A 12,500-nucleotide genomic window follows, 5' to 3' on the forward strand; every position below is an offset into this window, starting at 1 on the left:
TGTGCCAGTACATCTACCACTTTCTTGGACGTGGTCGACCTCATGATTTCCACCTCATAGAATCTGCTGAAATAGTCCACGACTACCAACAAACTTTCTCCTGTCGGAAGAGGACCCATCAAGTCTATGGCTACATCCTGCCAAGGACCGGTAGGTGGTTCCACTCTTTTCATTGGCTCTGGAGGCTGTAACTCCCCTACAACCTGACATCCATGACAAGACTTGCAGACTCGTTCGGCGTCTGAGTCCATTTTTGGCCACCAGACCTTTGTTCTGAGGCGTGCCTTCATCTTTACGATGCCCTGGTGACCCTCATGAGCAAGACGTAGGACCTCTCCCCTTAGAGCCTCCGGTATGACAATTCGAGTGCCACGTAAGACAAGTTTTCCTAACACGCATAGCTCGTTCCTGACACACAAATACGCAGACATCCTACATTGAGACCAGTCCCCACTTAAAATGTACTGTCTCAGGCTAACCATCTCTGGATCGCTCTCAGACACTTCTTCCACTTGTTTAGCCGAGAGTGCCACTGGTAGGCTTCCTTGAGCGACTGCCATAACAAAGTCAATCTCCTCTCCGCTTGTGTCTTTGGGGTTGACTTGATTAAGCCTCGAAAGTGCGTCGGCAATGTTTGCTTTTCCGGGACGGTAAACGACCTTGTAATCGTAACCCTGTAACCTTAGAACCCATCGTTCTATACGCGCCGATGGCTTAGAGAGCCTGCCAAAAATGCACTCAAGCGGTTTGTGGTCGGTTTCTAGTTCAAACTGGCGTCCGTATACATAAATGTTAAACCTTTCACAGGCCCATACCAGGGCTAATGCCTCTTTTTCCGTCTGGCTGTACCTTCGCTCTACTTCAGTGAGGTTCCTGGATGCATACGAGATTGCTCGCCACTCCCCATCTTGAAGTTGAGTCAACACCGCACCCAAACCGTGTGGACCTGCATCGGCAATGATTCGTGTATTGCAGTCCCCTCTGAAGTATGCAAGTGTGCTGGCCCCTGCAGCAAGCTCTTTTAGCTTCTGAAACGACCTTTCCTGTGCTTCACCCCAAACGAAAGGCTCATTCTTCCTCAGGAGACTCCTAAGCGGCTCTGCTTCTTGCGCGAAGTTGGGGAGAAATTTTGCAGAATACTGCACCAGCTGAACGAATGATCTGACCTCTGCAGCATCTTTCGGAGGACTTGCATTCATAATGGCAGCTACTTTCTCTTCACTGGGCGTAACACCTTGGCTGCTCAGATCATGACCGTAAAAGGTTAGCTTGGGAAGGCGAAACTGACATTTCGTTCCATTCAGAGTTAATCCTTTTTCTCCCAACCGCTTTAAAACAGTATGCAAATTCCTGTCGTGCTCTTCAATACCACAACCATGTACAATGAGATCATCTGCCAAGTTAGCCACACCCTTACACCCCTGCAAAACATCAGCAACTATTTTCTGGTACTTTTCGGGCGCTGATGTTATTCCAAACATCAAACGTTTGTATCGGTACAAGCCACGGTGTGTAACAAATGTTGTAATATCGCGCGATTTTTCATCCAGTTCCACTTGATGAAAACCCCATTTCAGATCAAGTTTTGAGAACACAGTTGAACCGTTAAGATCATATAACACTTCCTCAAGCGTGGGGATGGGGTGTCTCTCCCTCTCTATTGCCATATTCGCCCTGCGCATGTCCACACAAATCCGGATATCACCGTCTGCCTTTGGGACCACAACCAATGGCGACACCCATTCAGTAGGTTTGTGTGACACCTCTTCGATGATGTCCTTGGCTAACAACTCGTCCAACTTCTCGTCAACCTTGCTTCTCAGTCCAAATGGTAGCCTCCGTACCGGTTGTGCGACAGGTGTGACATCATCTCTTACATGAAGCTTCAGCTGGAAATCCCTCAGCTTCCCAACTCCTGTGAAAACTTCTGCGTACTTCTCACGAATATCAGCACCATTGCCCTCTGTCATTAACGAACACATTTCTTCTTTCATGGGACCAACCCTCAACACTTCCAATTTCTCCGCTGTGTTCTTTCCCAGTAGAGATCGGCCTGGACCCTTAACAACTGTGAATTCATCAACACACGACTTGCCATTGGCCCCGCACACAATTTCAGACACAAATGTTCCAATCACTTCAATAGGCTCCTTTTGACCATAGGCAAACAACTTTTTGCTTGATTTCTTGGAATCACACTGTACATTCTCTTTCTTCATCGCTTCCCAGGTCGTCTGATCAATCACATTGCACGAAGCGCCAGAATCAATAAGTACTGCACGTAACACAACTCCTCCAACCTTCAAATCAACTTCGCTACCACCTACAAACTCACCAGCTCCCACTGCAAACGCATAGTAATTTTGGGCACCAGTAGCTGAATTTTCTGACATTTGATATGCTCTGCCCCTGGAGGCTTTCCTTTTTTCAGAATCTTGAGAAGGAGCTTTGCATTCCTTCGTTTTGCAACAAATAGCAAAATGCCCAACCTCCCCACACGAATTACACTTTTGGTTGCGAGCTGGACAATTCCGATCACGTGCGATGTGGTCACTGTAATTACAACGGAAACATCTCATCACCTTTGCACCATGACAACCACCAGAATGTTTACCAGACTTATTTCCTCTACCTCTGCCTTGAGCGGTCTCTTTACCTTTCCCCGTATTTTGAGGTCTGCCGAACGAGACAGCATTCACCTGGCCTGACAAGCTTAACTGATCCATGGCCTTGACCTGCATATTTACTGCCTCATGTACACGAGCTAGGTCTTGCAAATCCTTCAGGGTTGCGTTTGATTTTTCCAGGAACTTACGGCGGAGTCTGGAGTCCCTGCACCTCTCAATAAGCTGATCCCTTATCGCTTCATCAACTTTTTCAAACTCGCAGGTGATCGCTTTCTGTCGCAGCCGACAAACGAACTGATCAACCGACTCACCCGAAGTTTGCTCCATTTGCCTAAACTGATGCCTTTCGAACGGAACATTCAACTGGGGCGAAAAAAAACCATCCAGCAACACCATACTCTCATCGAAAGATACGATATCCGTTCCGGGCACTAACGTGTAGTAGAGTTCCTGCAAGTTCAATCCTCCGGTATGTAACAGCAACGCGGTTTTCTGTTCATCCTTCGTTATCCCTTTAGCCACCAAATACAAATTAAATGAGCGCTTCCACAACTTCCAACGAACGGCGAGAGTGTTCGGGTCTTCCTTCGGGTTGAAGGGAGGAAGACTGGCCACATCAAGAAGAGGAACAAACGCGGTAACTGGCTGTGTTTGTGTTGTCGAAGGTGTACTCGAAGTCGAAGGTGCACTGCTTGTCATTATCCTCCTGACAAAATACTCAGATCCTCTACGCAAATGACGCCCAAAATATCCCCGACCTCACAAAACGAATCGAATCCTCGTCGCCAATGTAAAGATTGCGTATCGATGGCCAACGAATCACACAGATTAAACTAAACACAACAGTAAACTTTACTTCACTCGCATGGCACATAAAAGAGCATGGTTTCACATTTCCCATGGGTCTAAGTAAGCCCGCGATTTCTGTAAACTTCCGGTATGAAAACTAGAGTTATTTCCGGTTAAAAGGTTATCAATACATTACACCTACCATCCAGGCATGCAGGCATAGTTTTTATCCAGGCATTCAGAGATGAGATAATCTGTAACATAATTATCGTTACAGTTTATGTTTCACATCAGCTGGACATTGTAATACAAGACTAGTATTAGTATTCAATTTACAGGAGTTTCAATAACTTTTGAAGTAGATGCCTGGGCTAATCAATGTAAGCATTGGTCACTCTTGTGTTTTACAAGGGTTTGAGTGAAAATCAAGGAAGAGGAGCTGGCGACCAGAGGCAAATAATTCGGAGAAGCAGTTGGTGGTATACTGCTGGTTACTGGCTTATAATGAAACCCCTGGATTTATAATCTCATTTGTGTTTGTTTTATGTTATTTATGTGGATCAAAAAAATTAATACATTTTCTTGAATGGTTCCACTTGTTTGTGTTGTTTCCCTGTCACTGTGATTTGAGTTTTCATTATATGGCTGCATTTCATCCTTGTCTCCAAGCATGGAGTGAAGAAAGAAGGAAATGGAAGCCAGCCAAGAGTCACATGAGATTACCAATAAGAATCCCCCTTGTTTTTTACCATGAGGTTGCCATGAAGCTAACTTAAAGAAAACGTGCAAGCACGGGCTTATCATTGCATTTTTGCAGGCTGTCAAAGCTTTAAAAGAGGAAGGAATACAGACAGTTTTGGTGAATCCCAATATTGCAACTGTACAAACATCAAAGGGCCTGGCTGACAAAGTTTATTTTTTACCGATTACAGTTGATTATGTGACCCAGGTAATCATTATATTCAGCTATACCTATTCTGGTCCTTAGAGTGGCACCTGAGATGCGTATACCTGTATGTATAATGGACGAGTGTCCTATATATGTGTAAACATAAATGTTTTTATGTACATCTGCATGTACCTTGTGAAACAGATCAAAAGAAAGATAAGCTAAGTTCAAGCTATGGTAGAAAGTAATCATGGAAAATTCCTGTCTTTTTTCCTTTCTCCTTGCTTTCCAAAAATATTTTGGCTCCAAAACATGGCAAGAGAAGTTATGCAAAAAGCCAAGAATTATTGTTTGACCTTATTTCCGTCAAGGGATGTAATAATTATTGAAGGGTGGCAGCCAGAGAAGAGAAATCCTAAGCAACTTGTTATTGTTTTTCGCAAACGTTATCTCGGAATCACTATGTTCTTTAGCCATCCTGTAAAGTATAAATTTGTACTATTAAGAAGTCTATCAATGTGTACTAAAATGGAGGTGTATGGATTGTAAATTCACTCCCATTTTCGCTGTTTATGTGTTGATAAGGTCATTCAGAGTGAACATCCTGATGGGATTTTGTTGTCATTTGGAGGCCAAACAGCACTCAATTGTGGTATTGAGCTACAAGAAAGTGGCGTACTGGAGAAATATGGTGTTCTCACTCTGGGGACTCCAGTCAGCTCTATAGTTTGTACAGAGGATAGGAAGTTGTTTGCTGAGAAACTTGCAGAAATTGATGAACGAGTGGCACCGAGTGAAGCTGTTTACTCTGTGGAACAGGTTTGTGTTATACACCTGTCAAGTGAATAAATACCAGTAAATAAATAAAAATTTAATATTTCTATAGCACTTTTTATAATGAAAGATCAAAAGTTCTTTACATGTCTTAAAAATAAAATAAAATAGTTAATCTAATTACAATAATAATATAGAAATAATTAAAAGTATGTAATAATTATAATATGTACTAGTAAAATATAATAATTCCTAATATTTTATTAAAGTAAACCTATATACTTATCACACAGCAATAAAAGTATCAAATTAACACTCTCTCAGGTCCATAAACTTGGAAAAATGCAGGTAACGATAAGCAGATGCACTAGAAAACTCCATAAACACAACCGATTTTTATTCTTTGTTGAGAAAGGACCATGCAAAAAATTGGCATGGTGTACGCTGACAAAGGGCAGCGCAGCAGACTGGTACTAATATGACCATGCACACTCGTTGCAATGACGAGCCCTTTGCAACAGTTAATCAGTTGACTTACAGAGTAGTCATTGTAAAATTGTTCAGTCATAATAAAGTAAGAAATACACTGTACTGTATTTTATCCAGAAAGCGTAAATTACTGCTTCTTAAAATTTGGTAGGTAAAGTCTGCTTATGAGCCAAGTGGCCCATTAGGCCGGAGCTTATCCTGGTTTCTGTAGCATGAAGCAACTAGGAGTATTTCTACTCCCCCCTGGATGGGGATGCTAGTCCAATGCAGGGCTACTCCAAGCATTAAATTCGCCAGTACCCATTTATACACCTGGGTGGAGAGAGGCACCATGAGAGTAAAGTGTCTTACCTAAAAACACAACACAATGTCCCCGCCCAGGGTCCTAACCGAAAACACTTGATCCGGAGTCGAGCACACTAACCATGAGGCCACCGCGCTCCCACCTTAAAATTTGGTACCATGGACATTTTGAGGCTCATGTCTTACATGTACATGTATTTCCGGAATTAATACAACTTGACCTGCATGTTGTGCACATCATTGGCCACTTGTTGATTTTGCAATAGTTACCTTCAAGGAAAAAAGCAGGCAATACTTTCCTTGATTAGAATATTCCTTAAATTTTCTGGCTTGTCACTAATTAAAGTATTACACTTTAACTAGTGACAAGGATAATTTGTGTTTGGATTTAACTTAATTATTGATTTGATAGTTGGTCCATGTGGTGCTATCTTCATTTTCTCTCTGAAACTTGTGCAGGCCGTTGCTGCCGCTGAGAGACTTGGTTATCCAGTTTTGGTGCGAGCAGCATTTGCCTTGGGTGGCCTTGGATCAGGATTTGCTGAAAACAAAGAAGAGCTAATTTCTCTTGTCACTGCAACATTTGCACACACCAAACAAGTTAACCTGGACAAGTCACTGAAAGGATGGAAAGAAATTGAATATGAGGTTGTCAGAGATGGATATGACAATTGCATCACGGTGGGTAGTTAGATCTGGATGTAGATTTGTGCAAAATTTTCAGTAAGATAAAGTTAATAATTGGTACATTGCTGCTTGGAACTTTCATTACCCCTTAAATTATTAGCTATACACTCAGCATTGACTTGTTTCTCTTGTAAAAGTAACACATGTACTGGCAATGAGGTTAAATTAAGTTTCTTTTTTTGTTTTAATTGGTAGGTATGTAACATGGAAAATGTGGATCCTCTGGGAATTCACACTGGCGAGTCCATTGTTGTTGCTCCAAGTCAAACTCTGACAAATTCTGAATACAACATGTTACGAACAGCTGCTGTCAAAGTCATCAGACATCTTGGTGTAGTGGGAGAATGTAACATTCAGTATGCACTCAACCCAAACTCAAAACAGGTATATTAATCATTTTTCATGAAGCTAAATCCAGTTTACAGAAACTAAGAAATGTTGCTGTACTGCTGAGTAATTTTGCTGGTCTTTATCTTTTGTTTCCAGTATTACATCATTGAGGTGAATGCAAGACTATCCAGAAGCTCTGCTCTAGCCTCCAAAGCCACTGGATATCCACTTGCTTATGTTGCTGCCAAATTGGCCCTCGGCAAACCTCTTCCAGAACTGCGTAACTCAGTCACCAACTCAACAACAGCATGTTTTGAACCCAGCCTAGACTATGTTGTGGTGAAAATTCCTCGCTGGGACTTAACCAAATTCACAAGAGTTAACACAAAGGTACAGTTTATGAGTATGAATCAAATGCTTCTTGGAATAAGCGTCCCATTTCAGGTGCACTGTTTATTCATTCAGTATGTATCACCTATAAGGTTACAACTTTCTAATAATGCAAGAGTCCACGTAGTGACCTCCTATGCTACTGGCAAAAGACATACATGTAAAAGCATAAAAATGTCTTAATTTTGGTATTGAAAGGACTGGCCTATTGTTTGTTGTTCAATTAAACATCTTAAAGTTTTCTTAGGGTGTGTTAAATTATCACGAAAAACTGGTGCTGAATGGGCCTTGTTGAAGAAAAAATTTTCAAAGTACCCATAGTCATCATCAGGTATGAAATGTTCCAAAGAAAACCACTTTTAATCTATATGAAAGACTTTAAGTCTGAGTAATTTCCTTATTTTCATGTGCAGATTGGAAGCTCAATGAAGAGTGTTGGTGAAGTGATGGGGATAGGGCGCAGATTTGAAGAAGCTTTGCAGAAATCTCTTCGAATGGTGAATGAATCAAACTGGGGCTTTGACTCACATGGACACACAGCTTCTGATGAGGTGTTGTAGATCTCTGTAACTAAACTAGCTTATGTCCATAATGTTTGCTTTGTAAAATATATTCTATATATATACAAGGCTAAAAAGGTTTTGAAATGGTTAAAAATTAAAATGTTTGAACCAAACGTTTTCGGCTGTTTGCCATCATCAGGGTTTATCAAACTTAATTTAGGGAATGTATTTGCTTTTAAACACACTTGATTCTAAATATCAGAATTTATTCTATAGAGATGTCACTTGACTACATTGTGGTAAATGTGTAAATTTTGGTATTTTGTAGTGTCGGTTACATTTATATCTCTCTACTGAACAGGAGTTGAAGCAACCCTCAGATCAGCGTATCCATGTTCTTGCAGCAGCATTTAAAGAAGGCTACACCATTGACCAGCTGTATGAACTCACAAAAATTGATAAGTGGTTCTTATACCGAATGAAATGCATCATGGATTATGCATTGAAGCTGAAACGTTATAGGGATGATAGTGAGGTACCCATTTTTTCTTTTGAGTTTGTCAATTACTGCAGTACATATACTTTGTACAATTTTTATTTGAAAGTGTACTTTGTTAATGTCTGTATGTTTAAAAGGTTACAAGGTGACCAGGTGGTGTCAGTTAGTTATATTCTTATAAATTTGGCTGTGCATTAAACAAGTTGATAAAAGTACCATGGCAAGGCTTTGGCATTGACATCAGCCGGGGGGGTTAACCTGAAAACACTGACCCCAGTCCGTGGATCCCCCTCCCCCCAACAGACTGGGTTGATAGACTGCCTTGCAGACCAGTCCACGGACTGCCCCTGGGGACCCCCTCTACAGACCACCCCAAAAGAACAGAGATATAAAATAAAGAACAACTTACTGGTTGTCTGGACAGACCACTCGTGTTGGCGAAATCTTGACCGTTATGCTCAACAAAAGTCTTAAGCTGGGACACAAGGTATATTAATCACCACTTTTGCCACTTCTTCACTGTGGCCTGGAGTGCTTCGACAAAGACCGATAATAACTAAGGCCTTCTGCCATTTTGTTCGGAAGATGGAGAGGTTGAATGTGTTTTATTTCATGAAGCCTGGTACATAAACCTGCTGGAGAATAATCCGAACAAAATGTTGGTGGTCTTTTTGGAAGCACTCCGGTCCACAGGGAAGGAAGTGGCAATATGTGATTTAATAATACAATTTGCGGCCGAGCCTGAGTCTGTTAAAATTTGCAGAGCATAATGGCCGAGATTTCACCAACACAAGTGGTCTATCCAGACAACCGGTAAGGCAGATCGTTAGCTGTTATTTACTTTATTTTATTTATTTTTATTTCTATGTTGCTTTTGGGTGGTCTGTAGACAGGGTATGTATTGATCCAAATTTGGCCGTCCACAAACTTGGACAGCTGACTCTTCAAACTGCGTACCCCATGATATGTTTGTTGACTGTTGGATGCTGTACCATAATTACATGTATAAGAGCATTCTTTGCATTCTATAACATGTATTGCCCTCATTCATTTGTCAAATTGCTGCACTCAGTGTCTTTGTTGTTCATTTCCTAGTCTTGAATAAACCTTTGTCTGCATAAATATAACTATGGAATAATAAATTCACTGCTCTTTAGATGTAGTTTAGTTTCACTGTTTCCTAAATGAATGTTTAATTCACTGCACCCTTTTGTTGTTGGCTTGCAATAATTTTAGCTGAGTCCATCTGCTTCTTCCACATCTGCACATTTGTCCCACAAAGAAAAGGTAGAGTTTCCACTTTGTCAGTTGTCTCAAATATTCTTGGCCCCTTTTTTGTAGTTAAGTCTTCCAATATATTTAAGAGACCACAAGTCATTGATGTACCTTGTCGTAAATGCTCTGCAACAAATGCCATTGGCTGGCACAAGCAAGAAACGAATGGCTATGCTAAGAAGCAAATATCTATCTATCACAGTGAAATTTTGGACAGTGGACAGACAGAAAGGGCGAGCAGTGAACCATGTTGACTCAAATCGTTTTGGCCTGAACTCGATGCTCCTTATGCTTCTGTACAAACAAACGTCCACTGACAACATCAGCATCTTTTGTTCTTTGCTCCTTTTAAAATTACATAATAACTGCGTTTCAAAATTGCATTGCTCACTAGTGGATAAATATCATCATCAAGGATTTTATCAGACTTCGCCCACCTATTGCTTCGGAAGGCCAATGCGGTCAAACATAACATAACCATGTTATCTTCCATGCAGAATACATCCGATGTATTCAGTCCTTGGTGGAAATATTTGCACCAGATTTTGCATGGACCTTATTATACTCTTGTAAAAGAAAGGCAAAGATGTTATGTACATAGTCCTGGACCTAGCTGGGACTTGTCCATAAATTTTTCACATCCCCAAATAGCTGCAGGTGTTTTGAAAAAAGGCTTTCACTCATGTTGAAAATGATGTGCATGTTTTTTTGTTCCGAAATGTGGATTTTTGGTTAGAAGAAGTATTGTGGACCAATTTGGTATGAGTAAGGGAAAACCTGGCAAGACATTTTCCCTTACAAAAACAAAGGTTTACCTTTTTCAAGTCATTTTGAGGCAAAGTTTTAGATAATGCGTGTAAAACATGTTAGCTACAGTGTATATTATTCGCCTTCTTTAATTTTTTATTTTATTTTAACGACTTCAGTTCAAAATGGCAAGAGCAATCACTAGATCATAAAACCACTGTTTAGATGACTTTGTTTGTCCTTAACAGGCTACAGAGGTGTCTTACGAAGACTTACTGGGAGCTAAACAACTGGGATTTTCTGATAAACAAATTGCTAAATGTCTTCGCACGTGAGTTTTTTTTTAATGAGTGTCCTTGACCACATACATCACATGTCATAGTCTGTATCCAGTTACATGTATGGATACTCAAGTCATTGTGCTGTGTAGTACTTACTTATTGCTGCTATAACTTCTGCATGCATTACCGTATTTACCCGTGTATAATGCGCACTTTTTTTCTGCTAAAACAGCTCCGAAAATTGAGATGCGTATTATACACGGAATCCATTGTTTTAGACACGCGTCCCTCATTAGCATAAAAACAAAGACGCATTGGTTTTTGATTGAAAAGTAAAAGGCTTGACTAAGATCCACTAATAAATTAACCTTTCTGTTTAATGAATAACTGAACAACATGGCCTTCACTTAACTAAACTGAAACACAGAGAAAACACCAATTATTTAGCAGTAATTCTTGGCGGATTGACCTCAGTTCTGCCTGAAGAGATGATTGAGTGGTATTTTGTCAAATATGGAGTAGTAAAAAAACCTTGATAACACACAAGACAATCTTGTGGATGTACAACAAGATGCACTTGTCGATGACGAATCTTGTGCGAGAGAAGTGCTGTTCGATTGTGACTACGAGTTAAAGTTTGTATAAAGGTTTCAGTTTTTAAACACTTTACATAGGCTTATTTACTTTACTGTTGTATGTAGCAGAACAAATTTTCTTATCCAGGAAATGGCTTTATTTCACACTAGTTTTGCATGAACAATTTCTCTGCTTTTTGCTCTAACTTTTTTTTTTTCAAAATGCAGTCCAAAATTGGGGTGCGTATTATACACGGGTAAATACGGTACTCCAATTAACATACATGTACACATTCAAGCAATTTTGGGGGCTGGACTATCTGCAAGCCAGTGAGTCATGCGAGCCAAGCAAATTTTGCATTTAAGTCCAAGCACCCATTTCAAATAGCACTGATAAACAGTTATTAAGTCTAAGCACCCATTTTAAAACGGTTAGCCTTCAATAACAGTGTGACTCGCATGCTTCGCCATGTTAGCTTGCATGACTCGTAGCCATGGATCGCAGCTATGGCTAGCATGACTTGCATGGCTCGCTGGCTCACACATTGTCCTCACTCCAATTTCGCAAATAAAGTGGCATTTTGATTACAAGTAATTTAAGACAAAAGAATCTCTCTAACCTCAAGTTAGTAGTGGTCAACTTAAAAGCCTTTGAACCACATTTTACTTTGACCTCTATTTAAATTGATTTTAAAAAAAAATTGTTACTCACTTTTCATCTGATCCATGTATTTTTTCATCAGATATTTTTAGTGTAAAATTAATAGTTTGCAGAATGAAGTTACTGTTTGTATAATCTAATGTTCTTTGAGCATCATTGTTATGCTTGCTTCTTACATTCAAACCACCTTTTAAGTATCCATGAAAATTTTAATTTTCTCGGAAATTTTGCAGGTCTAAGATTTCTTCCCTTTTCTCTATTTTATTTCTAGTACTGAAATTGCAGTGCGAAAAGTGCGACAACACTATGGCTTGGTACCATTTGTAAAGCAGATTGACACGGTTGCAGCAGAATACCCAGCATTTACCAACTATTTGTACCTCACATACAATGCACATGAACATGATGTTGACTTTGAAGGTGGAGCCTGCATTGTGATTGGTTCTGGTGTTTATAGAATTGGTAGCAGTGTTGAGTTTGATTGGTGCTCAGTAGGATGCATCAGAGAATTAAGAAAGGTACTGTACATGTAGTGAAGTTTTTGTGTAAAAATCTGATGCATCCAGATGGTTAATTGACTGATTTGTCAACCCATTTAACCCTGAAGTGGCTCCCATTGTTAAGTAAAATCTTCTGGCATTACACAGAGTAAAATCTAAAAGTCTCTCTCTCAGGAGGGAA

General features: G+C 40.2%; 1 protein-coding gene across 2 annotated transcripts in view; it reads left to right on the forward strand.

Annotated features, from left to right (window-relative positions):
• Positions 1-12,500, forward strand: part of LOC138045113 (multifunctional protein CAD-like) — a 54,674-nt gene that overhangs the window by 13,942 nt on the left and 28,232 nt on the right. The window contains exons 7-16 of one of the 2 annotated variants that reach the window (XM_068891507.1): positions 4,234-4,365; positions 4,891-5,124; positions 6,331-6,552; positions 6,754-6,942; positions 7,045-7,278; positions 7,692-7,829; positions 8,143-8,316; positions 9,517-9,567; positions 10,551-10,633; positions 12,091-12,337. In XM_068891507.1, the coding sequence (XP_068747608.1) occupies positions 4,234-4,365; positions 4,891-5,124; positions 6,331-6,552; positions 6,754-6,942; positions 7,045-7,278; positions 7,692-7,829; positions 8,143-8,316; positions 9,517-9,567; positions 10,551-10,633; positions 12,091-12,337 (1,704 nt within the window). The remainder of the gene's footprint in view (positions 1-4,233; positions 4,366-4,890; positions 5,125-6,330; positions 6,553-6,753; positions 6,943-7,044; positions 7,279-7,691; positions 7,830-8,142; positions 8,317-9,516; positions 9,568-10,550; positions 10,634-12,090; positions 12,338-12,500) is intronic. The other variant, XM_068891508.1, reaches the window with a different exon arrangement.

Source organism: Montipora capricornis, chromosome 4 (genome assembly GCF_036669925.1).
Source record: "Montipora capricornis isolate CH-2021 chromosome 4, ASM3666992v2, whole genome shotgun sequence".
In the NCBI taxonomy this organism is placed as follows: Eukaryota; Metazoa; Cnidaria; class Anthozoa; order Scleractinia; family Acroporidae; genus Montipora; species Montipora capricornis.